At 41.3% G+C, this 26,207-nt stretch overlaps 1 protein-coding gene across 1 annotated transcript; it reads right to left on the bottom strand.

The window, feature by feature from the left end:
• Positions 1-2,194: 2,194 nt before the first annotated feature.
• On the bottom strand, positions 2,195-10,120 carry LOC121330507 (meteorin-like). Its single transcript, XM_041277068.1, has 4 exons — positions 9,791-10,120; positions 7,384-7,823; positions 5,948-6,007; positions 2,195-4,898 (listed from the first exon to the last, which is right to left on the bottom strand). Exons 1-4 carry the CDS (start codon positions 9,889-9,891, stop codon positions 4,585-4,587), a joined length of 915 nt encoding a protein of 304 aa, XP_041133002.1. The 5' UTR covers positions 9,892-10,120; the 3' UTR covers positions 2,195-4,584.
• Between the last annotated feature and the right edge of the window lie 16,087 nt (positions 10,121-26,207).

Raw genomic sequence — 26,207 nt, 5'->3', positions numbered from 1 at the left:
TTGGTATCAATGTGTTCAGGGCATGCTCACTGTCAGACCATGCTTGGTATCAATGTGTTCAGGCCATGCTCACTGTCAGTGTGTTCAGGGCATGCTCACAGTCAGATCATGCTTGGTATCAATGTGTTCAGGTCATGCTCATTGTCAGATGTGTTCTGGTATCAATGGTTCAGGGCATGCTCACTGTCAGATCATGCTTGGTATCAATGTGTTCAGGCATGCTCACTGTCAGATCATGCTTGGTATCAATGTGTTCAGGGCATGCTCACTGTCAGATCATGCTTGGTATCAATGTGTTCAGGGCATGCTCACTGTCAGATCATGCTTGGTATCAATGTGTTCAGGGCATGCTCACTGTCAGATCATGCTTGGTATCAATGTGTTCAGGGCATGCTCACTGTCAGATCATGCTTGGTATCAATGTGTTCAGGGCATGCTCACTGTCAGATCATGCTTGGTATCAATGTGTTCAGGGCATGCTCACTGTCAGATCATGCTTGGTATCAATGTGTTCAGGCATGCTCACTGTTAGATCATGCTTGGTATCAATGTGTTCAGGGCATGCTCACTGTTAGATCATGCTTGGTATCAATGTGTTCAGGTCATGCTCAATGTTAGATCATGCTTGGTATCAATGTGTTCAGGGCATGCTCACTGTCAGACCATGCTTGGTATCAATGTGTTCAGGGCATGCTCACTGTCAGATCATGCTTGGTATCAATGTGTTCAGGGCATGCTCACTGTTAGATCATGCTTGGTATCAATGTGTTCAGGGCATGCTCACTGTCAGATCATGCTTGGTATCAATGTGTTCAGGTCATGCTCACTGTCAGATCATGCTTGGTATCAATGTGTTCAGGGCATGCTCACTGTCAGATCATGCTTGGTATCAATGTGTTCAGGGCATGCTCACTGTCAGATCATGCTTGGTATCAATGTGTTCAGGGCATGCTCACTGTCAGATCATGCTTGGTATCAATGTGTTCAGGGCATGCTCACTGTCATGCTCACTGTCAGATCATGCTTGGTATCAATGTGTTCAGGTCATGCTCACTGTCAGATCATGCTTGGTATCAATGTGTTCAGGGCATGCTCACTGTCAGACCATGCTTGGTATCAATGTGTTCCAGGCATGCTCACTGTTAGATCATGCTTGGTATCAGTGTGTTCAGGGCATGCTCACTGTCAGACCACGGAGTTTCAGAACACAGTAGTAAATGCTAAATAACAGTGAAAACTGGAGTTGTTTAAAGATGGCACTCACTTTAACAATGCAAAGTAGGAAAACATTCCTTAAACGGTCAGAATTGCACAGGTGCAAATTCTGCAGATATACCCTATAGTGATTCCATTAATTGTGAAACAAGTTCCAAATTAAATATTTCATTTAGTCTCTCATTTAGACCTTCATCCTCTGTTCTTATGTGGTTGGAAGCACAATGAGTGTCAGTGCACTGTGTCCCGTGTTATGTAAGAACTTATAGATTCCCATCCAAACAGAGGGGTAGGGCTAGCTTAATTGCTTGAACAGTGAAAAGAAAGCAACTTCATTAGCATGTAAAATATTCAATGACGTAACGAACCTCTGTTCAGCTGGCTGCTGAACAATACCCACACAACCTTCAATAAAAGAAGCCTCATGTTGGATAAACACAAGCTGAGCATTCCTTGCATCTGCTTAGTGCCTCTAAACCATAATAATCAGGGGTTGCACACAAATGAAGGGACTGGTGAAAGTGTGAGAACTCCCTGGCTAGTACATGAACCCCTTTCCGCTCCAAATGAGCTTCAATGACTCTGTTAGTGGTACAACATTTGCAATGCAACTGAGGGAATTCTGTGCTGGTATTTGTCTATAGTGATTGTTACTTGCTCCTATATTAAATTACTATCATGTTTCTCTGAATCTGCCTTTACCTGGCTTTGAGCTTGTCTAGAGAATCTTAAGTACCAGCACTAAACAGCCTTCTCATGCCATTCAAATGTGTCAGCCCCGCCCACTCAGCCTTTACAGAGAGCATGCGTTTTATTGATGGGAGACTTGGCAGGTACCGTATATCAACCACCAGTGGGAAATATATTTAATGACCCTGACTTTGACCTGTTATCCAATATGTCAGTTTGAAGACAGATAGATAGATAGACAGATAGACAGATAGATACATTTAAGAAATGACAACAATGAAGTCTGGTGTTCTTTTTAAACCTTTATAAGACATTTCAAGTACAAACACAACAATGCTCACAACACAGAAGCACGAATTAATAAACCCATTAGCGTTTCGTAAACCATTTCTATGTACATATATACACTGAGATTAACACAAACACACACACACTCCTTCCAGCTAGTCACCCTGGTAACAGGTTAAAAAACAAATACAACATCGTCAACAAAATGGCAGTTTGAAGCTTTCGAGGTGCATTTCATATAAATGTTCTTGTTCAAAAAATACATTTGGTATCAGTTTTTAAATCATAATTTAGTGCACTTAAGATACGAAAACAAGGTAGAAACACATGCAATACTGAAACAGCAAAGAATAGACTTTGAGCTGTACATAAATCATAAACACACTTATAGAGATGCAGAAAGCAAAGTTCACCCCTCAGATTTTGACATTTCGTGAAGTTCGTTAGTTGGAATGGACAATGTATATGGCCAATATTGCTTCAGAATTAAAAGCCGCAGATTTTTGGCAGCTAATCTCTACACCCTACTGCTAAAGCCAACAGCCTTAAGATTTTAGTTTGAAGTGAAACTAAAAGAAAACCTACATATGTGTTTTGGCTAATGCTGAACACATATTGGACTAGTCAACTCTGTGCCTTTTAATATTCATGTCTAGATCTAGTATCCCAGTATTAAAAGCTGGGTTTTAACACAATTAGAACTCAGTGCCACGTTTTGCAATTGCACATGTTTTAATATCTAAAGCACATTAGACTGCAGATCAGAAATAACCACCACCATATTCCAGTATTACTCCCCTACATCACACTTTTACAAATATTTTACTGTACTTCATGTTCCAGAAACTTCTCTTCAATTAAATATACTTGGTAATGCTTCTCAAAATGTGCCTGTTTGACACACTGTGTTCCTCTCACACATTTACCTCCCAAGCTAAGGAGTTTACTTGATGATGGTACCCCAACATGCTAAGACATCCCTGAATTTTATTAGACTATTTTACAGCACTGGGAGTCAAACCGTCTTCAGCGCGTAGTTTGTTATAATTTGAAAGCTGACTTCATCTTAAGTAACATTTTAAAATGTACTTAAAAACTAGCCCTTAGTGTATAACAGATTCTGAACAGACCAGTGTGTACTAATTAACTTTCAGGTATACAGAGAAAAATCCAGCACATAAGAGACACACATTCTATAGAGTAATTGCAGTTCTTCAGCAGTGGGACGCATTGGGCCTCGCTGAGACTACACTTCAACTAAACCGTCACAACACTGTAGCATTTCCAGAACTTTTACTCACACACACACACACATATCTATACTATATCTATTTGTTTGTTTGTTTGTTTTTAAGTTGCCACTTCGGTAACCATAGTCTGGTAGTTTATAGTCTGCCTAGTGTAAACTGAGCTCCAACACCTCAAGTTTGAACCTGACTGAAATAGCTTCACAACCCCACTGCAGTATAGTGCCCCCTTCTGCGTGGAGTGGGAGTGCCGGTGCAGTTAATGTGAAGTCTATGAATACAGCATTTTATACTCAGGTTTCTTTTTCACTTTAAGGTTTACGTGGAATAGATTTCCTGAACATGTTGAATAGTCTGTAAATCCATTTATACTATCTCCATTTGAAGCATATGGTTCATATTTTTTGCGTAAGTGTTTTTTATACAGGGGACCCTGTGTATATCGTTACAGCAAAAAAAGAACAATGTATACACAAGAAAAACATTTTCAAATCGTAAGGCAGTTACGATCATACCTATTGCAACTAGGGCTAGCTGAAGTCAAATTATATATTAATACTGTACTGTATATATACACCTGTGTAAAACTTTTGGTTTCCAGATTCTTCAGTGCTTGCTTTATTTTATTTATTTTTTTTCAAACTTGGTCTTTTCACATACATGAGAACAGAACAGTGCAAATCAAAAAATGACCCCCTCCCCTCATCCTCTCCAAAAGTGGTCCTTCCCCTTATAAACACAAGAGGAAAATGACAGGTGCAATTAGGGGGGAGAGGGGTCTGGGGTTGTACTGAACAGCCCAACAAAATCTTTCAGTCTATGACTGGGCCACATGTACAGTATAGCATTTCATATAGCTCCAGTCTCTTGCCATGCTTTACTTCATAAAAGCAGCAGGTTACACGACTATCTAACAGGCATGCGGTTTATCAACCCAGACTGGGCCCTTTCACTCTTTCCGAATCCTTCTCCTACACTGCATCCATTTCTGGTTCCTCCTACAGTGTATCTGGAATGCTACTTCCCGTGTTGTTCCTTTTAGAACCGCTGGAACAATGAAACACAAAACTTAATATGGAGGTAGATTTCAGAGGCTTTGCAGAGGGCTGTATTTCCTCCCCTGGCAGGAAGCTGTTTGCATCTCTCAGTCAGAGGCCACTTCACAGGGGATCTCATGTGTGTTCCGGGCCTCCTCGTAGGCCCTGCGGAAGTCCTTGTACCTGGGAGCGCAGCCCAGCCATGCCTCCCCGAAGTGCACTCTCCCGGTGAAGAGAAAACTGCCAGCTCCAGGCTTGACACCGCATTGCAGCAGGGTCCGGATCTCCCCGGCCTTTGTCAAATGCCCCCCGATGGGGAAAAGGGAGTACTTCTGCCGGTATACCCACGACACGCTCACTTTGATCACAGACACTTGCAGGTCCTCGTCATGCAACACCGAGCGAATGTTCCCTCGAACCACTGAAGAGAGACAAGAGCAAGCCATGAGAAATCTGCTATCAAAAAGTGAGGAGCCAAGAAACAAGTACCGCAAACACTCATACACACAGAATCTTGACCTGTCATTATATCGCTTTAATTACAGGGAGCGGACACTGTACTCTGATCACACTAATTACAGGGAGTGGACACTGTCTGTACACTGATCACATTTTAATTACAGGGAGAGGACACTGTCTGTACACTGATCACACTAATTACAGGGAGAGGACACTGTACTCTGATCACACTAATTACAGGGAGTGGACACTGTACTCTGATCACACTAATTACAGGGAGAGGACACTGTCTGTACACTGATCACACTAATTACAGGGAGTGGACACTGTACTCTGATCACACTAATTACAGGGAGAGGACACTGTCTGTACACTGATCACACTAATTACAGGGAGAGGACACTGTCTGTACACTGATCACACTAATTACAGGGAGCGGACATTGTACTCTGATCACACTTTAATTACAGGGAGCGGACACTGTACTCTGATCACACTTTAATCACAGGGAGCGGACACTGTACTCTGATCACACTAATTACAGGGAGCGGACACTGTACTCTGATCAGACTTGAATTACAGGGAGAAGACACTGTACACTGATCACACTAATTACAGGGAGAGGACACTGTACTCTGATCACACTAATTACAGGGAGCGGACACTGTATTCTGATCACACTTTAATTACAGGGAGCGGACACTGTACTCTGATCACACTTTAATTACAGGGAGAGGACACTGTCTATACACTGATCACACTAATTACAGGGAGCAGACACTGTACTCTGATCAGACTTTAATTACAGGGAGAAGACACTGTACACTGATCACACTTTAATTACAGGAAAGGACACTATACTCTGATCACACTAATTACAGGGAGAGGACACTGTCAGTACACCGATCCCTCCTTGTTGTTTAAACTTTCTCTCTCTGCTTCCACGATACTGGATACTACATCAGGGCAGCCCAGGTTTTTAGTAACAGCTTTTAGAAAGCTATAACTTACCAAAATCACTGGTGCAGACAGCCATCAGGATCTCTGTGTCATTGCAGGGTCTGCAGGCTCCTGTAGGGGAGAAAAAAAAAACAGAATTAAGAAAAAGGGGGAAAGAAAGCTACATGAGTAGGCAACGTAACAACATGTCTCCTAATTAGGCTCACTCTAACTACTCTGCTACTCTGTCTGAAATAGAGTGCTATATCTACCATCTTCAGTGTGTATTTTACAATAACCCTGTTTCCAAAAACCATGGTCCCTGAGACAATGAATGCTGCTATACCAAGGGCAGTGGCTGTGTTTATTGCAGGTCTATAAAGTGTTGGAGAGAACACTGCACAGGCAGGAGACAGGATAATGTTCCCGTCAGAACAATATGGGGTTTGTAGGACTGTATAACCCGGAAGACAAGAGGTCTGACCAGGGAGCAGGAAGCAGGGAAAGTGTAATCCTGTTAAATATAACGCAATTTTTCACATTTGAACCGTTCCATTTGCAGGGAATTCATACAAATATTAAATAAACAGAGGTAATGTGGAATATTTTTTTAAACGTAGATTTAATCGCTATTTCCAGTGAAAAGTGACATTGTGTTTCTTGTTTTAGTGGTCACTTGGAGTTCAGTCAGAGTTCTAACAGCAGCTCCCTCACATAAACTCCCCTCCCTCTCCATCCCCCAGCTCCCTCATATAAACTCCCCTCCCTCTCCACCCCACAGTTCCCTCATAAAACTCCCCTCCCCCTCCACCCCCCAGCTCCCCCAGTCATTAATCCACCCTGATAAATTCCTGGAGACAGGCTTCCCCGCAGAGGAAAAACAAAACAAAGAGAGCATCTTTGTTGATGGAAGGCACCTCGTTTTCCATGGCAACCTCACTAATCCCTGAACTCCTATGCATTTTAATGACAGGCCTAGCTCTGTACAAGGCCTCTCACACTGGGCTTTTGTTTGTATCCCCTTAAAAAAAAGCATTCTTTTAGTTTGGTAGCAACAGCAGCAAGGGAATTTATCAGCTAGCCTCAAGGGAGCTCGAGTAATCTTCTCTCCCTGTTGAGAAGCTGGAGAGTGGGGAGGGGAAGGGAAGGGAATGGGGAATGGGGAATGGGGGTTGGGGAGTCAGTGATGCTCTAAGAAGCAGGTCTAAGGCCTGGCTCCTTATTGTGTTTGTGTGACCCTTGAACAGCAGTATCTGGGCGAAGGTTAGCATGGTTTAGCTCTCACCTTAGGCAAAACACAAATCAGCAAAAACAGATTCAACCTTCCCCTAAAACCTGGTAAAGAAATGGTTTTATGCTCTGTTAATCACATACATTCCATTGGTCTAGTGGCAAGCAGATGAAATGATCTACAACACAAGTCGATACTACAAAATGAAACGCCCCAAGTGACCCTAGTGCTAATGCTAGCGAAAGCTGCTCCTCAGTCTGATTTCTCCTCCTCTCACCTTCGTGGTGGACGGTATTGGAGTCGAGAGACAGCCGTGCGTTCCAGTCCCCGCGCAGCTCGTATCGGAAGGCTGCGATCCTGCGGCTAATGTCTTGGTGAGGGGTGGCCTGCAGGAACAGAGCCACCTTCTCTCCAGGTGGCCGGCTGAAGCAGCGCACTCGGGGGGGCCGAGGGGAGTCAGGCCGATCTCCCACAAGCAGCTCCAGGATCCCGTCCCGCTCCAGGTAGATCTGCGCCCCCCGGAATGTCTCCTCTGGCTTGATGCAGGCAGTGATGAGTCCAGAGCTCCGGCCCGCACCCCCCGGCCCCACCGCTCCCGAGGGGAGTCTGGGGGACAGGCTGAGCCGCAGCGCCCCCTTGGGGTACAGCCAGTCCAGGGAACCCTCGGCACAGTGGAGGGAGATCTGCTCCACGCTGCCTGGCTGCTGGGACAGCCCACTGTGAACAAAGGGAGAGTTGATATTAAATGCAATAATGTATGAATCACAAACACAGTCAACATGAAACTACCGTGCAATTTACAACAGTTGACAGTCTTTGCTTGACACCAGGACTGGATGGAAGGTCAGGATGGAGGTGTGAAGGGAAGCTCTCATAGCTCTTCACTATAGCCAGTACTACTGTCCCTCACCTTCCATGAGTGTACCAAGTAAATGACAGCTTCTGTCATTGAACAGTGCCATTAGGAATGACAGCTAGCGTTTCCTTTTCAAAATGTATCTACAATACTACTGTGTAGGGTGTGTAATGTAGCACCATAAAGAAAACACTTACATGAGTCTGAAAAAAAAATAAAACGTGCATTCTTATGCTGAATGACTTTTAATAATGCTCTTAGAGGTTATTTGGGGTATATTTGAAGTATTTTATTCATTACATAAATCTATTTGAAATCTAATCTGGGGTATAGTGAAGACACCTGTTGGTTACTCTTCGAAATTGCAGCATATTCCTGTGTTGTCAGGTTTGGCATACTGACATTTTAAAAAGTACAACATAAAACAGCAGATACAACAGATAAATAAATACTAGTACTTTGCTACTTTTGTTGAATAAACAAAATACAACCGATGTTTTCCCCCTCTCCAGCAAAGTTCTAATTTCCCTTATTGGTTACTATACTTAAAACCACCTCTTAGACATTTAGAATTACGTCATTAAAAATAATAATAATAATAATAATAATAATAATAATAATAATAATAATAATAATAATAATAATAATAACTTTACGTAACTGTTATACTTGACTACATATAAACATTCGTTTAGCGCAATAAATACACAACTGGGTTTTCTGACTCGGGTGACAGCTTGACTGTGCTACTTCAAACAAACTAAACTGCGGCAGGACTATAAACTAAAGTGGCCTATTTACTTCAAGTAAGCGGTCTGCTCTGATTTGTGGAAAGATTTTAGTTTCACACCAGTTAGGCTAGTCTGACAACTGGAAACTCAGACACTCATTTACACCAACTGTACAAACACTGGCCGCCAAAAAAAAAAAAAAAAAATTAAAAAAAAATCATAAACGTAATGTTTTAAATCATTCAGATGTATTATATATAATATTATAGATATATAGATATATCTAACTATATAGTCATATATATATATATATATCTATATTATATATATCAATATATATATATATATATACATGGGGCTTGGGGCGATGTCCCAATTTCAATTATGCTATTCATTAACATTACGTAGCTAAAACGCGACAGTGTCGATAATTCCCAATCGTAGCAAAGATGCGACTGCGCCAAAATCATCAGGGAGTCAACACATAACGTCAATGTTTGCCGAAAAAATGTCTGGCTACAGCACTGTTAAGAATGGTAGGTGCCACTGAGTCCGGGACAAAAGTTTTTGTAGACCTATCAAAGTCATGATTTATTGCCCTGACTCAGAGCTAACATCTGTTTACGGCGCAAGCACACAACAGAGCTAAATAAAGACGTAATAAACAACTATTAGTGACGCATGACTGCTTTAATTTAATTGTATAATCAGCATGGAAATTAAGGTACCAAATATAGTACTAGTTTTATGATTAGACTGTACTATAACTAAATTATATGTCAACATGTCATTCGAATTTCCAAGTGTTGGATTAATTAAATGTAGGAATAAAATTAATGAAATAATCATATTTTGGAATTTACTTTTTTTTGTTTAAAAAAACAAAATTTATCTGTATACCCCCCCCCCCCCCCCCCCCCCCCCCCCCCCCCCCCCCCCCCAGTCCCCCCCCCCCCCCCCCCCCCACCCCAGTCCCCTCCGGGGAAGCTATACATTATTAGTGCGCAACACTAGATATTGTGTCAATGTTTTAATCAAAGCGGCATTTGTTTTTGCGGCTCTACTGCAATAAATAAACTTTAAAGAAATGCTTTTACCTCCCCATCCAGCTGCACTGATCGTCTGAGTAGCTCGAGTAGGAGGTTTCCAAGTGTGACAGCAACACAATCCACAAGGTACAGCCAGACCCAGAAAGCATCTTTGACAAAAATGGAACAGAAAAGTTTAGGAAAAATAAACGTTCTACTGCTTACAACGACGCGAGGTGCTACGTGACTACCGTGCTGTTACACATCAGCAAAAAGGCCCTACTTCATTGCAACAAACACTTGCGCTGTCGTGGATCTGCTTTGAAGAATTTAAAAAGGACCAAATTTCTACACTTGACTCATTCTGCACTGACTAGCAGCCTTGCACCAGTCCCGCAAGTTTTGGTTCATGGAGAACAACTCTATCGACCAATCGCAGCTAAGTGACTGGAGACTTTCACCCAATCGGAGACGAGATGCAGCGAACAGGGGCGCGGTCTCGAACAATATAGAATAATTGATTTTTTAAATAACAGCATAGACAGATTCTGACATGGGCACGGTAATATAATATTATAGTTTGTAAACCCTGTGAGGAATGGACCACATCGTGTATTTTTTTTATCCATTAACGTTGTGACTTTGTCTGTGCCGAGCAAAGGCCTTAAAAACTGTTTGTAAATCACTGCTATTTCCCTCGGGCATAGTCACACAATCCTGTTTTAAATGAACAATTGAACTGTATTGAGAAAGCTGCCCTAGACATTTTGTATTCGCTTCTTATTGTCCTATTATAATGCCGTTTTTTTTGTTGTTGTTGTTGTTGTTTTTTTTTTTTTTTTTATCGTAGTATAATTGTTATTATCGTTAGTATAGTTATAGAAATACTATGATTAGTCAAAGTCTTATCCTGCACTTATACGTATAGGGCAAAAATAACTCTACTCCCGAGCCTAGATTTCCACACTTTTAGTGTTACAATATGCACCTAGGTGTTGCTTTGAAGCTACCAAGTTGACACGCACGTTTATTTATTTATTTAGACTCTTGGAAGCCGACCTTAGACACTCAGGTTACAGGTCGACAATCCTTATACATTTTCATTATTTCTGAATGGATACAACTAATATAATAAACCATAAAGCTAAATTAAATCACAAATTACTTGCGTATTTTTGCTTTAAATAAAATGTGAGGTTGCAAGAAACCAAACTGCATTAAAAAACACAACTAAAATCGTTTGGATGAATAGAAGACATGTGTCGATGAATCTGTAGACTAGTTAAATACAAACACAAAGAATAAGCAGCATTCGATCCCATTGATAACACAATGTTATTATGGCAGAGGGATTTACTGGAACTAAAATGATTTCGATGCTATTCATATGGTGTGCAATAACATAAACACCACAAACAATGTACACAAAATTGCAACTTTTGTTGCAACACAAGTACCAAGTCATTGTTTCATTTTACTCCAAAGTATAAATTACATTTTCTTGAAATAATTAAAGTTAAAATATATATTTAAAGGTTATATGTGATTATAATGAATAGGCGTCTTTAAAATGTAGTTAATCTTTTAATATCTCTGGCTAGGTTTGCAGCACTATGTGATGCGGAACGGAGGGAGTGTTGTAGATTATATTTAAATGTTCCTCAGACACTATTGTTCCTTAGATTAAAAAGACAAAAGTGGACCAAAAAATAACCCCGCCAAAAAGTCTGAAACAAAAAGAGCAGCCTAAAACTTAAAGGGGCAACCTGGGACAACGCTTTGTACGCGAGGGGGCGGGCGGAATGGAATTCAATTTTCAGGCCAGGAAAGATCGATCAAAACCGGGACAGTCCCCGCACTCTTCAACGAAGGCTAAATGTTGGGTGAGCAGCCCTATATCAACTAAACTGCGTTAACGGTGCATTTACACATAAAATACGCTCCAAAGGGCATTTTAATTTAGGATTGACCTTACATAGAGACAATTTTTATATCTTTATTTATTATTGGTCGTTTAAAATACAAAATAAACATTAACGGGTTATACAAAGCCCAGTACGGTATTTTCTCAGGCAAGAACCCGCAGAGGTTCGACTGTTTGGTCCTTCAAATACAGTCATTTCGAATGCCTATCCATCAGATGGAAATGACATGACGTGCCAATAGAATTAGCTGAAATGTTTAATATTCTCTCTCTCTCTCTCCAAGGATATGTCCAAACTTGACCAACTAAAACATTATGTAAAGCAATTGTTGCAAAAACCTCATTACTGAATCACAGGGTTTGTTTAAAGGCGAACTACCAAGATCCCTGCACCCTGCAATAATAAAACCAATCGATACTATGCGCGCCCAAAGTGACAATGCTGTATAATTACCACGTTGATTTCCGCAGCCCTTACGCGCTTCGAGGTGACTGACAGCGCATCGGTTTCATCACTTTAACTTTTAAAAGGATGAGTCCTCTTCCCCCACCCCCGTTTCCAATGAGTCCTTTGTGGCATCTCCCTTCTAGACGGGGGCTGGCCAGAGCAGATCCCGGCTGCGGTGCATTGTACTCATCCATTTATACTCCTGGTTAGAGCATAAATTAAATATTTAAACACTTCAAAAGTGCCCGCCAACAATGTAAAACAATACAAAGAATTCTATTGGATATAGCGGGATCTTTTTATTTTATTTTTATTTTTTCTTATGACCAACCCTTTGCATATTGCAAGCCATTTAACAATGTACATTGTGTTTTTGTCTTTTGCTGGGAATTATATCTCCAATTCCCTCCCCTGTTGTAAATTCCAGCAATGGCTTGTCAGAGCTGTTTTTAAACTTGTTATACTCGTTCAACATGCTGCAATGTTGGTCATACAGGTTCATGGGGGAAGGAGGGCAATTTTAAATTCCAGTACTGAAACATAATAAAGTCAAGCAATTGTTGTCTACAATCTTATATGAATGGGATTCTGTAAACCTGTGCTGTGTTTTAAAACTACCTTGGTATCCAGTAGAGGAGACCAGTGATAGTGTGCTCCAGTAACCAGCTCACCAACAGCTTATGGAATCTTGTGCAGGCTCCTATGTAATTATTTATATTTTTTATTTAATTATGAATGTTTGGCAACTTTCTGGAAAAAACGTGGACATAATTTACTGTTGCATGAAATCCGACCGTTTTTAAGTTTCAGTGCTATTGTGCATTATTAGGTTTGTTACTTTGTCAATTTTATTTAAAGTATAGAGTAAAACGATTTAATAAATATGAGGCAACATAGTAGCCTTTTTCCACTTTATTTAGCACAGTAAGAAGTTGGTGTAATGGTTAGAGCTGAGAGACTGGGAGGGACACAGTGTGGTCTCCAGTGGTTAGAGCTGAGGGACTGGGAGGGACGCAGTGTGGTCTCCAGTGGTTAGAGCTGAGAGACTGGGAGGGACGCAGTGTGGCCTCCAGTGGTTAGAGCTGAGGGACTGGGAGGGACGCAGTGTGGCCTCCAGTGGTTAGAGCTGAGGGACTGGGAGGGACGCAGTGTGGCCTCCAGTGGTTAGAGCCGGGACTGGGAGGGACGCAGTGTGGTCTAGTGGTTAGAGCTGAGGGACTGGGAGGAGTGTGGTCTAGTGGTTAGAGCTGAGGGACTGGGAGGGACGCAGTGTGGCCTCCAGTGGGTTAGAGCTGAGGGACAGGGAGGCAGTGTGGTTGGTTAGAGCCGAGGGACTGGGAGGGACGCAGTGTGGTCTCCAGTGGTTAGAGCTGAGGGACTGGGAGGGACGCAGTGTGGCCTCTAGTGGTTAGAGCTGAGGGACTGGGAGGGACGCAGTGTGGTCTCCAGTGGATAGAGCTGAGGGACTGGGAGGGACGCAGTGTGGTCTCCAGTGGTTAGAGCTAGTAAACTTGAGATGGGCACCTCAGCTGGCACCCTCTCTGTACATGCATTCCTGCTGCGAACACTTTGAAGCTGAAGGATTCAAATGCAACGTACAATTTTTTTGTGCTGATGTGCCGATATGTCTCAGTGGAAAAATGACACAGGGAGGGGGTTCACAAAAGAAAGGGACAGAATTCTAAACAGGCCTCTATAATACACGGTGAGGAAAGGTTAGCAGCGAGACGTACGCCCGCTCACAGAATTATGGCAGGGCTTCAAAACCAACAGATTCACAAAGGGACACATGCAAAAACCCAGCTGTGGCATTGTCCCCTTAAAGGAGTGCTAACTAAGGAGTAAAAATCTATTTCGTACCAAGCAACATTAGCACTGCCTGCACTTTCTTTGTGCTTAGGATCTCATAAACTTGTGTTTGATCATTTTAGATTATTTTTTTTTAAACGCAACACAATAAGAGTAAAATACCTGTGAACGGACTCCTCTTTTTTAAAGAAAACAAAACCCATCTAATCTGATAACATTTAACCAAAAAATGGAGTAACATCATTCCCATTCTCGTAAGTACTCTCAATCTGTTTGCTCTATTAACAAGGTATACCAAGAAATCTGGGGATTGTGACCTGCACCTCACTTCACTTCGGTGTTGCACACGATAGGAGCTGCACAGCAAAAATAGACTTCACCGGGGTCAAAGTGACAATAAAGTCTGAAAAATGAAACAATCAACCCATTTATAAGAAAAGCAGCCTCTAAAATTTTTAAAATAAACTTTTGTTTTTCCTATTTTTGAAACTTTGGGTGTTTCTTTCTGTTTTTAGAATAGAATGGTTACTTTTTAGGTAAAATTATTTGTGGCAGAGCAGAGCTCTGCCCCTTATAAATTGGCAGGGATGGGGTTAAATTCCCCTACCTGCCCGGGTTTATTGTGTTCAGGTGGCTGGGGTTGATTAGAGTAATTAACAATCAATCAGCACCCAGCCACCTGACATAAAAGGGGGCTTCAGCTTCCCATAAGAGAGAGGAGGGAGCTGAGAAAGCAAGCTGGTGGTTGTGTTTGCTGGTTTGTGTGGTTTTTTTTTTTTTTTTTTTTTTTTAATTATAATTTTCTGATCCAGAACCTTTATTTTTGTAAGTCTTGTTCTGTGTCTTTCTATTTGTGCTTAAATACCTTTGTTTTGGCCCTTGTGCCCTTTTATTTTGTGCTTATTTATAATAAAAGTATTATTTTTTTGAACTGCAGTCTGTCTCTGGGCCTCTATCCACTCACCAGCCTGTCGCAGTATTCTATTCTCTCCCCTCATCTCTTCTTCTCCCCTCCTTGCTGCGTTCAGCTGTGACCCTTGACCTAGTCTTAATAATTAGATTAGGATGACAAAGAGGGTTATTAATGAAGGTGGACAACTCCAGCACAAGGTGAAACTTAAGATGCAACAGTCCGAGGTTCCAGCGGGGCATTTCAACTTAAATTAAAGGAGTGACATTATTTGTTATAGTGAAAAAAATATTTTGATTTTGTAATACAATGCCAAAGATAAACTGCTACATCCTGGTACCTGTGCTGCAAGTCACATGGTCTGTAAGCAGTGATGATGGACCATGGCACTATAATTCAAGTGAATAAAGGCCAAAGGACAATTATTTAATCTTAATACTGCACAAAATGCCAAAATAGGTTTTCTGTATCGTTTTACTTTATCTTTTTTAAAAGACACAATAAGCAGCACCTTAATTAAAAATGAATCATGGGGTTGGTTAAGAATGATACAATCTGTGAGAACAGATAATAGTAGCAGCACTTGAAAGTCTCTTCAGTCATCACTGTTGTAAGTGCAGGCTGTACTTTCTGCGAAGGTCCAAGTTATTTTTCAAGAAATTCACAACCAGTGTTATATTCTGTTTTGGGAGGTGACTGAGGGAAGGGTCTAATATAGGGGGAGTGCTGGCAATAAGGCAGCACCGACAGCTCTGGATTAATCAGCTGTCTGCGGCAGGGGAACCTTGTGTTGGGAAAGATACCGCTCTGACCCAGGGAAGCAACACAACACACAGGGCTGTGAGACCGACTCCAATCTGCTTTCTCAGGATACTCAGAAGAAGAGATGCCGCTTTGAGGTTCCAACACAAGATGAAAAAACAACACAGGAGGTCACCCAAGCAAATCTGCAATGTGAATATAAAAGATATTGCATGTACATATACTATTTTGATACTACAAATGTTTATATTATGGGGTTTAAATTGCGTAAATAAACTTTTGATAGGATGGCATGTGGGGACGTCAGACCAGAATGCAGGAACTAAAAACACAGAGGCAAGTACTGCAGGTCAAAAAGGCACTGCAGCGCCGTTTATTTTCAAAGAACAAAAAAAAATAGTATTTAAACAAAAAGACACTGCTCACAGAGCAAAATAAATATTTAAACAAGACAAAGTTACAAGCACTAAACACCTTGGTCAGGCTGGGCAATCGCCTTCACTGATCCTAGTATCTATTTTTAGTTTAGTTTCGTTTCTCTTGCTCTCCTGTACTCTCCTCTGTACACATCGACCAGGAACATGGAGAGCTGCAGGCTTTTTAAACAGGTGACCATCTTCCAATTAGCAACAATTACACATTAATTCACACACTAATTCAACTCGGGAAATGGTACAAAACAATAAATTCAACAGGGGCGGAGGGGGAGACCCCGTTCTAAAAAAAATAAACAAATAAATGTACAGGGCTCCTCGCCCTGTTACAGTACCTAATTCCTGGCCAATATTTAAAACTCAAGTGTACAAATGTAAAACTAAACTAATTGGCACAATTTTAAAACACATTTCTCAAATAACATTAAAATAAATTTTTTTTTTTTTTACTAGGTCTGGAATGATTACTGTTTATTGTCTAGGCTTGTTTATTTATTGTACTGAAAAATCATTTTGTATAATAGTATTGATGATAATCGTGATTCTGACAATCACCTTAGGCTGAAAGGATCAGTGCCACTGCCCTGGAGGTGTTGCTCTCCTGTTAACAACTGATTTGTCCATAAGGAGATGCTAGGGCCTTACCACGTATGACCAAATAAAGACTCCTCTAGAGACCTACTGTCCTCACTAAAAATAAAAACCTATGGAGAGTCATATTCAGATTATTGGGGTCTACAGGACACTACTGTATTCTCAAAGTACAGTTTTATCTACCTTGTTATTCCAAGAGTCCCTGGTATTGCATCAGACCAATGCTTCAGCTTTAAGTCACAATTGCTTTAGATTGCTATAGTTCAGCACATGCTCAGTTTACCTGAGGATAACAGCAGCACCCAGGGGCACAGTGTGGGCACCTCTGTCACAGACCTTCACTCTACATAACCTCCAATTTCACTACTTTCTCTTCACAGTTTCTTTAAGAAGCCCAGATTAGCATGAAGGCCCAGGTTAGTCTTTTCCTGTGCTTGGCTTTGAAGTGCTAACTACACGTTTGAAGTCTAAGCTGTTTAACGGTCACCAAAAACCCATATACTTTACAAATGAAACAAAACACTGTACCTCCACTCTGTTCCAGCTCCCTAGTAGTCTCTCCAATGGACCTCTAGGCTCTCCCTCTATAGGATGTGGCTGCTCCCAGTTATCACCAATTATTCTATTTGGGAGCAGTCACATTTTCACATGTTTTTGGCAGGGACAGGAATTAAACCGATCCCTGCCAACCACCACCACATACAAAAACACCCACATGATTTACAGGCAGAGCTCTTGCTCTGCCACTGTCACCTTTGCTGAAAGAGGGTGTTTAATCTATCAGCACATTCAATAGCTATAATTCAATATAGTACAGATCTCAGTACTGGGGATCCGACAGCCAGGTAATTCAACACAATGCAGTATAGAGAACTCAGTATTAGGGATCTAACAGACGGCTAAACCAATACAGTATATTACAGAGAGCTCTGCATTACAGCCATTACATTGATTACAGGTAACTCAGTGGTGGTTGGAACCTGTCTTCACCTTGATACAGTCCCTCCCCAACTGTATCTGGAATCTGCCCTGGTAGTGTTTGTTTGCTTGGCTCCTGTGGGTGTGAATTTCCACTAAAGCAATAATGAATCTGAGAAAGCTCAGCAGCTGTCACTCTCGCTTTCTACAGGGGTCTTCTAAAAACACAGAGGGTTTTGATCTCTGCTACACAGTGTTCCCCTTCCCCCTCCACCCACATTCATCACACCAGTGCTCATCCGGCTTCTAGTAACGATTAATGGCAGAACTTTGTTGGATGTTAAAGAAGTTATGAAGGTATAGTACAAGGCGCTGGTGAGGCTGCATGTAGAATACTGTGTTCAGCTCTGGACACCACATTACCAAAAGGTCATTGTGGCCTTGGAGAGAGTCCAACAAAGTCCAACCAGCATGATCCCAGAGCTCAAAGGATTCAGCTATGAGGATACGTTGAAGAAACTGAATTTATTTATCCTAGAACAAAGAATGATTTGATGGGACTTGATTGAAGTCTTTAAAATCCTAATAGTAATAGACAAAGTTAACCCTCAGTAGTACTTTACGTGCTCACAACTATCAATACAAGAGGATGCAGCTGGAAATTCTGTGGACAGAGATTTAGGAAAGAGGGTAGGAGACTCTTCTTTACATAAAGAGTGGTGAAAGGATATAAATGGTTATCTAGCCATATTGTTGATGCTGAATCATTAAGAGATCAATCAGCTACTAGGAACTGGGCAAGCACTGACTCAATGGCCTCTTCTCATCCAGAAATCAGTTCATGTTCCTTTGTACAAAAGCAATGGTTCTGAATTGTGTAGCGAGACAATGGTAGTGTGATCAGGCTGCCATTGATTAGCATGAACAAACATACACTGCTGATAATACATTGCAGTGTTAGAAATTGATTCAAACCAGAATATCTTGCTGTAGAACCTGTCGTGCAATACCTAGAACGAGTCTGACTTGCTGAGATCCAGACAGCTAGCTCCAGACCTAGCCACACTGTTAGAGTGTCTGCTGGGAGTTAGGAGAAAATGCACTGTGACACCGGGCAGGGTCCAGGAGATTAACACAGGCAGTAATAAGAAGCTTGTGCACCACTGAGGGTTTCTCACACCCAGTCAAGAGCTTACACCTCAATGTTTGTGTGTGTGTGTGTGTGTGTGTGGGGGGGGGGGGGGGGGGGGGGGGGGGCATAGGGCATGGGGCATGTTAATACTAGTAACACAACACTCATGATCGAATGCTAGAAAACTGAGCAGGGTTATTGAGGTTATCTTTAGAACTATGCTTAGAAAATGAGTCCCAAATTTAATGGCAGGAGAAATTCAGGTCAGGTTTAGGGATTAGGAGTCCCTGTTTTTTAGGATTAATGAATTTTTCTTTTTTCTTTTTTTTTTAATTCAGTTCAATATTAAAAAAGAAAAGTTAATATGAGAAACTGTAGAAAGTAAAAAAAAAAAAAAAAAAAAATGTTTTTTTGGCAACTAATTACAAAATGAAATACACCCTACTCTAGATATAAGGCTGTCATTTTAATGTTTTATTTATTTATTTATTTAAAAAATCTCTAACCTGAACCAACCACCTTCATACAAAATAAACAAAGATAAAGTAGAATTATGTACATTACTTTCTAATAATGATATCAATAAGGAACAATGAACACCCACTTATATAACATGGCTGTAATTGATTTGAGTTTTTTTGAGAGTGGGATTCTTGTAGACTCAGCAAGGTTAATCCTTGACTAATGGTCTCAATGACTTGCCTGCAGCACAGTACACAGGATCTCCAACATTAGGAGCACTATAACAGAGAATACTTACCCCTGTTGGGTGTGGGGCAGCAGTGTCCTGCTTTGTGTGTTGAAAGCAGATTCTCTCCTAATGCATTTTAAGGGTCCTTATCCTTTTAGAAATAGACGTTTTACAAGAGGCTAAATCTCCCAAACATTTTACCATTATCTTGCACCACTTACCACATTGTAACACAGAGCAGTGCAGCAAACCCATCTTAGTGAGAAATACAGGAGCGATCTCTGCAGCGAAACCATGCCATGTATTTATTTAATTGATCATGGATGTCAATGTTCCTTTGAAAATGTAATATACTACTGATTACAGTAATCTGTTACATACAACAGATACATACAATGAGTTCACTGACCAGTATCATTTTTGTGTCAGTAAGATAAAAAACAAATCAATTAGACACTTAAGGGAAAGTTATTTGCATACAAGTGCTTTTTGCTATAGTTTACCAAGGCTTTCCAGGTTTTTACATTTGCTCTACAATACCTTTCTGGGCTTTAAAATGTCTATCTATGCTTTACCTACCATGCTTTCGCTATGCATTATTTCACTTTTACTATGGTAATTTACCCCAGTAGTATAGCTGAGAATATCAGGTTCTTACAGACAAGTGAATATGTAAGTGAAAAAAAAAAAAAAAACACCTTCAGATATTTTCATATTACTGTGGTGTTTGTAAAACTGTTCTGGAAAAATCTATCAAATCCTGTTTCAATCACAGCATGTTAAACTGTCCCCAGCATTACGTCCAGTTAACTGTAATATGCTGCAGTACAAAAGCCTAGTTGTAGAGTATGCAGATGCACATGGAGAGAACCGGACAAATCTTTAGCCTTTTAACTGTCAGATTATGCTTAATTATTGTGTCTGAATTTTGCTTGTGGATATGAAATTAAATAAGTTGTTTACCTGGTTTTGTCCATTTTGATAAATATCTGCGTGTTGTTTATTGGTATTTTTTGTTTTTACACGCATGTAGGTGCTTTGTTGATTTGTACAAAGCGGTACTGTATTGCATTGTACTATTTAAAGCAAAGCAACTACATAATTACATAATTATGCTGAAATACCAGTGTAAAAAAATACATTTAGTCTTGTTTTAGTCACCACCAGGAACACTTTATTTGAATCTTTAAAGCAGTTATACTTACCTAACAGCCAGCCATCTCCATTTTCCTTTTCCATAACTTTATTATAAATGCAGCTGTTCTTAAAAATGAAACTCATGAACTGATACTTGGCTGCTACATTTGTGATTACTAACTGTGAATCACAAACCATCTGTGCATTAAGGTGTGTTTCCTATTCCTATACAGATAATCACAATGAGCTGGACGGGTTTGCGATACTTACAATTGCATCAATTTATTAAGAACTTTTGAAAGCACGTTTTAAACAATTAGCAAACTTTAACAGGCAGTATGAAAAACACTATGGCCACTGTGACTTTAGCAAGGAGACATTGTCTTCAGCAAGAACAAGTGATTTGTAGGATGAGAAGAAAAAGGGTATTTTGTACCCGCATTACCTTCTTCGATTTAAATGTAGAAGGAATTAAGTACAGGTACAGGCTCAGCAGACACATAATTCTTGAGCTGCTGTCTGATTTAAAAGATGACTTGGAGCCAATCACCCAGAGAAGCCATGCTAGACCTGCAGTGATCAAACTGTTGTCCACACTGCATTATCCTGCCTCTGGGTCTTTTCAGGGGACTGTGGCAGCTGTTGCTGCCATTTCCCAGTCTGCTTTTTCTTGTGCGTTGCCAGTTGTGCTCAATGCATTTTTGAGGCAAACACCCAAATAGGCCTACCCATTTTTCCCTAAAAGCAGGATCTACAAGACTTGAAAAAAATGTATATGACATTTCTGGTTTCCCCAACAGCCACAGCCCAAGATGAAGGACACAGAGCGTCCGCAGCCCAAGAAAGGGAAGCCCCCAGGTCCACAGCCCAAGATGAGAACAGAGGAGGAAAAGTGCCTGCTGTTCCCATCTCCACCAGCAGAGTGAGAATGCCTGCTGGTTCCACCTCCACCACTGTGGGAGGACGACCTGTCACTCCCATCATTACTAGCAGAGGGAGAATACCTGCTGGTTTCACCACCACCCTTACGAGGAGAAGAGCAGGAGCTGCCTCTGCCTCCATCCCTACCACATGGGGAAGAGAACCAGGAGCTGCCGTCACAGAGCCAGAACTAACCCCTGAGCACTATCTTCCCTGCACAGCACAACACAGACACAGGCACTGCTTAGCCAGAATTAAAGAGAGAGCCACACCAGTCCCCTGCAAGGGAGGGAGAGCCACACCAGTCCCTTACAAGCGAGGGAGAGCAACACCAGTCCTCTGAAACAGAGGGAGACTACACGCTGCTCCCACCTTTGTAACCAGGAGACTACAGACTGCTCCCACCTTTGTAACCAGGAGACTACAGACTGCTCCCACCTTTGTTGCCAGGAGACTACACGCTGCTCCCACCTCCACCGCTTCCACCACCAGGAGCAGAACAGCAGGAGCTGCCTCTGCCTCCGCCACCTCCACCAGCAGAGGGTGAATTCCTGCTGGTTCCGCCTCCAATGCCATTGGAGGACTGCTTGCAGCTCCCACTTCCACCAGCAGAGGGAGAATACCTGCTGGTTCTGTCTCTACTTCCCATAGTTGCCTGCAGCTCCGCATCGCCTGGGGTTACCTGCTGCTCCGCATCACCTGGGGAACTACCAGTTACAGGGTACGAGGGAGAAGTGACCAGAGCCTCCTGAGGGTCCGCTGTTACCGCCGTCACCTCCCAAGGGTCCGCTGCTGCTGCCGTCGCCTGGGGTTGCTGGAACTGCTTCACCTGGGGTTGCTGTCAGCCCTGCTTTTCCTCAGGAAATACTGTGGCTCAAGCCCAACAAGAGGGAGCTGCTGGCTACAGAGAAGGGGTGGGGGGAGGTCAGGAGACCACCCCCACAGACAGCCACACGGTTGCTAGGATTGCCTTGGCCACTACAGCTGTTGGGGTGGGAGGAGGACTTCCCACCATGGCCACCACCCTTGGCCCATTGCTGCCCCTGTAGGTGTAGGTGGCAACTCAAGGTTTTTGGGATAGAAATCAGACTAATGCTGAATTCAATTGAAAGACTCAAGCCATTTCTTTTTACAACAATGATTAAGAAAATAAAATGATAAAGTAAGGGAAAGGAACTCTGAGTCAAAAATGAAAATAAAGTGATTATTTCTTTTGTATTTGTCTACCCACTTAAATCTTTCCCACTCTCTCTATGTATCTACATCCACACACTCCCTCTCTACTTACTCTTATCTCCCACTCTACCATCTTTCATGGCAACCTTGCAATCCATTCCCCTACGCACACATGCACCCCCTGCATGCACATACAATTACAACTACTTACATTACTTATATTACACCCCCACCCGATGCCCTCAGGATCAGTAAATTATTATTATTATTATTATTATAGAAAACATAAGCATTTGAATAAAAATGTTTGGAACATAACTCTCAAGCTCAGGCAATTATTTATTTTTGGCCAATCTAAATACTCTGTCTTTATATTTTCATTTTTTATTAATTGTCTTTGCATTTCATAAGCATTTCATATAAATCATATATCAAAGTAATATTTGATTGAACTATATTATTAACTGCATGCTCTCTGATCCCTGTTGTTACAGAAGGTGTGTATGTTTTATTATTAAAGTAAACATATATGTTCAGAGTTTTTACAATGCTTGTCACTGCTTGTGACAGTCATCATAAGTTTTACTTGATCCTGCGCTTTTGTTTCTAAAAAACAAAAAAGGCACTGTGCTGGCCTTCCACAAAGGATTTTGTCAATAGCCAAAAAATAAATATTTTCTTCTACTAAACATTGTGGGCTTTTTTTCTAAATCAGCATTATACATATTTAAATTAATTAGTTAATTTTTTAAAGGACAATACTCACTGCATATAAAACAAAATAAAAAAAAAAAATCTTTCTTCATGAAATAACTTCGGTGACAATGATGGAGACAGACCATTTTTCATAGAATAACCCATGATATCCTATGAAAAATGGTCGCGTGTCCACCCCCCCCCCCCCGGCTATTTTTCATTATAAAAATATTTTTCATAATTTGCATTGGCTTGCTTTTTAGAGGGCATCTACCTGCGGGATAACAATCGCTCTGCTTGGAATCTTTTGGTATATTTTCCAGTTTTAATTAAGAATGTTTTTTTTTTTTTTAAAGACGAAAATGTCACATTAATATTACACAACTGAAAGCGTGTCTGTGGTAAACTGGCTGAACAGTGACGTCAGACCCTGAACAAACACACAGCACTGTGAGTGAACTGAAAGGAATCCACAGCAGACTGAGGAAATCAATGCACTGCTAGCACTTTTATTATAATAAAGAAAAGGCTGAACACAAAAACACTTTGACAAACAAAATGGCACGTTTGGCCAAACAAACAGACAAAAAACAAACAAGCATTTGTAAATTTTCAGTTTTAAAGTTTACTTTCTCTCCCGTTCTCCACTCACCGAACACCCAACCCCGAGTGAGTGAAACACTGCATCTTTTATGAATCTGTACCAAGACTCGATTGCTAATCAATCATTCAATAGGAATCTCGGTACGTGGAGTGATTGTGCAATTCCTTTGCCTAAATACAAATCCTACATTTTAACATCACCTGTGCTACATAACCCACACTCCATGTACCACTACAATAATACATATAACAGACAACATAAAACACAAAATACACACAGGGGCAGGGCACCCCCCCACAGTGTCCTATAAAAAAAATCAAGAAACTTCTATGTCTTATAAATATCATAACTATTTTTGAGAAACTAGGATTTAATTCAACAATATGAGGGTCTTGTTTACAGCAGGCAAACTCAACTGGCTGTGTTCCCTGCTATATGGACTGAACTGCTGGGTTGAAGATAGTCAGGGCTGGATGCATGAAAAAATGTATGTCGAGATTTCCCTCCAAAATCTATTGCAATCCATCCTTGGTATTGGGCACAACTGGAAAAGAGACTTGTGCGAATAATAGTTCCTAGGAATGTGATGCCATCAGTGTGCTCTGCGATGTATAGCTTAGTAACCGGCTTAGCAACACACGTCAATATTCCAGACAATAGAAGTCCTTCAGGGATCCAAAGAGCCAGGAAATCATGAAGACCCAGGTGCTGGAGCAGCTGCTGTGGTATTAGGGGGTAGGTGGGGCTGCTTGTGAAAGTGAACAGGCCCCATCTGTGCACTACAAGCACATTATCCCCTCAATACACATCAGGTCAGCACATTGAGTGCAACACCCCCCAGCATCTTCTTAGAGCCACGACAACTTCTTGGTCCTCTCATTGGTCGGTTGGGTCTCAGGGGGCGGGGGCTAGCTGTGGTAATGTACACATGGTTTTGTGTTTGGCAGGGGTCAAGCTTAGCTGGATAAATTAGTACCCCCCCCCCGGCCTCTCATATACATACACACACTTTCTCCACAGACAATAAAGACCTGGGACAATGGACACATGCCAATGCAGTCCTCTGTGCTCTGGACTCCAGCAGGCTTTGTGTGCTGAGCAGACCAGGGAACTAGTGAACCCCCCTCCCAAAATTCACATGCAGGATTACAGAGCATTAAGGTTTAGTTAGGGGTGGGGGAGGGGGTTGATCCTCCTAAACTGACTATTTCTTTGATAGGCAAGTATCAATTTCCTCTGGAGAGATATCTATCCATTATTAACCCTATCCCTGTGAAAAAAACAGTTTGCACACACACCACAAAACTGAGGTTAAAATTCAAGGGAGTTGTTGTGGTCACCGTGAAGTGTGATCAGTGTCTGTCTGTCACAACTTGTTACCGTTGGATGCAAAACAAATTTGTTTGATAGAATCCAAGACGATTCTATCTGGTTTACAAGCCAAGGATCACCTGGCTGCATCAGTTTTTTTGTATGTTTGTAAATAAATGTACCAACCTCACATGACAGTTCAATATATTCACAGCCTGAGCTGGATGCTCATTGGATAACTTCCACTATCAGTGTCTAAAGTGGTCTAATTCACATCAATTGGTAAGAACGAGCCTGATTTCAATTTGCTCCAAGTGGCAGACGGAAATAATTTAAAAAGTAAATAAAAACAGTGTGACTGACAAGTACATGGTCAATAAATGAAAAACAGTGGCATAAAACATTTAATAATACACGTCTCAATGCGCCCCATTCATTGATGGGTTCTTAATTCAAGTTGTAAATTATATCATTTTTAATGAACAAATGTTTGTTTTTCTTTTTTTTCTTTTATTGATTCAAGTTTTTATTTTAATAATTTAGGTTGGATTAATCATTGCCCAACATGTTCTCGAGGAAGGGGGCACCCCGACCTCAACCTCCAGCCCCCCCCCAGCAGAGCAACCTGGACAAGCATTCCCGGTGATGAAACTTGGGACCTATGCAATATCAAAAATGTGAGCCTAGGATAATTTCATCGGTTTCTACATAAATTACTTCATAGCCACATCCTAGTTATCTTAGTATGGGCAGCAGTGGTTATGCTACAATTACTTAATAAATAAATACAATACATTTGCAACTTATACACATTGGGCCATTTATTACATTGCTGGGCAATACACCACATACCGTCATGTGACAGGAAGTTAAAGAGTAAGTAGCAGGGTTCCGAAAAATAGTGTTACATGTCCTCATCAGTGGCATAGCTATGGGGGTTTGAACACCCATCCAACCCCGCGAAATGCATTATTTTAAGATTCTACAGTTCAGTAAAACACAACGATTGGGCATAACCA

Source organism: Polyodon spathula, chromosome 18 (assembly GCF_017654505.1).
Source record: "Polyodon spathula isolate WHYD16114869_AA chromosome 18, ASM1765450v1, whole genome shotgun sequence".
NCBI classification, from domain to species: domain Eukaryota; kingdom Metazoa; phylum Chordata; class Actinopteri; order Acipenseriformes; family Polyodontidae; genus Polyodon; species Polyodon spathula.
Note: the sequence above shows the minus strand (reverse complement) of the source record. Positions and strands in the feature narration are given on the sequence as shown.

Coding starts and splice junctions, on each gene's coding strand:
- LOC121330507 (XM_041277068.1), bottom strand. CDS start 9,891: ATGCTTTCTGGGTCTGGCTGTACCTTGTGGATTGTGTTGCTGTCACAC. Junction 7,824..9,790: donor CAGTGCAGCTGGATGGGGAG/GTAAAAGCATTT, acceptor CTTTGTTCACAG/TGGGCTGTCCCAGCAGCCAG. Junction 6,008..7,383: donor CAATACCGTCCACCACGAAG/GTGAGAGGAGGA, acceptor TCTCCCCTACAG/GAGCCTGCAGACCCTGCAAT.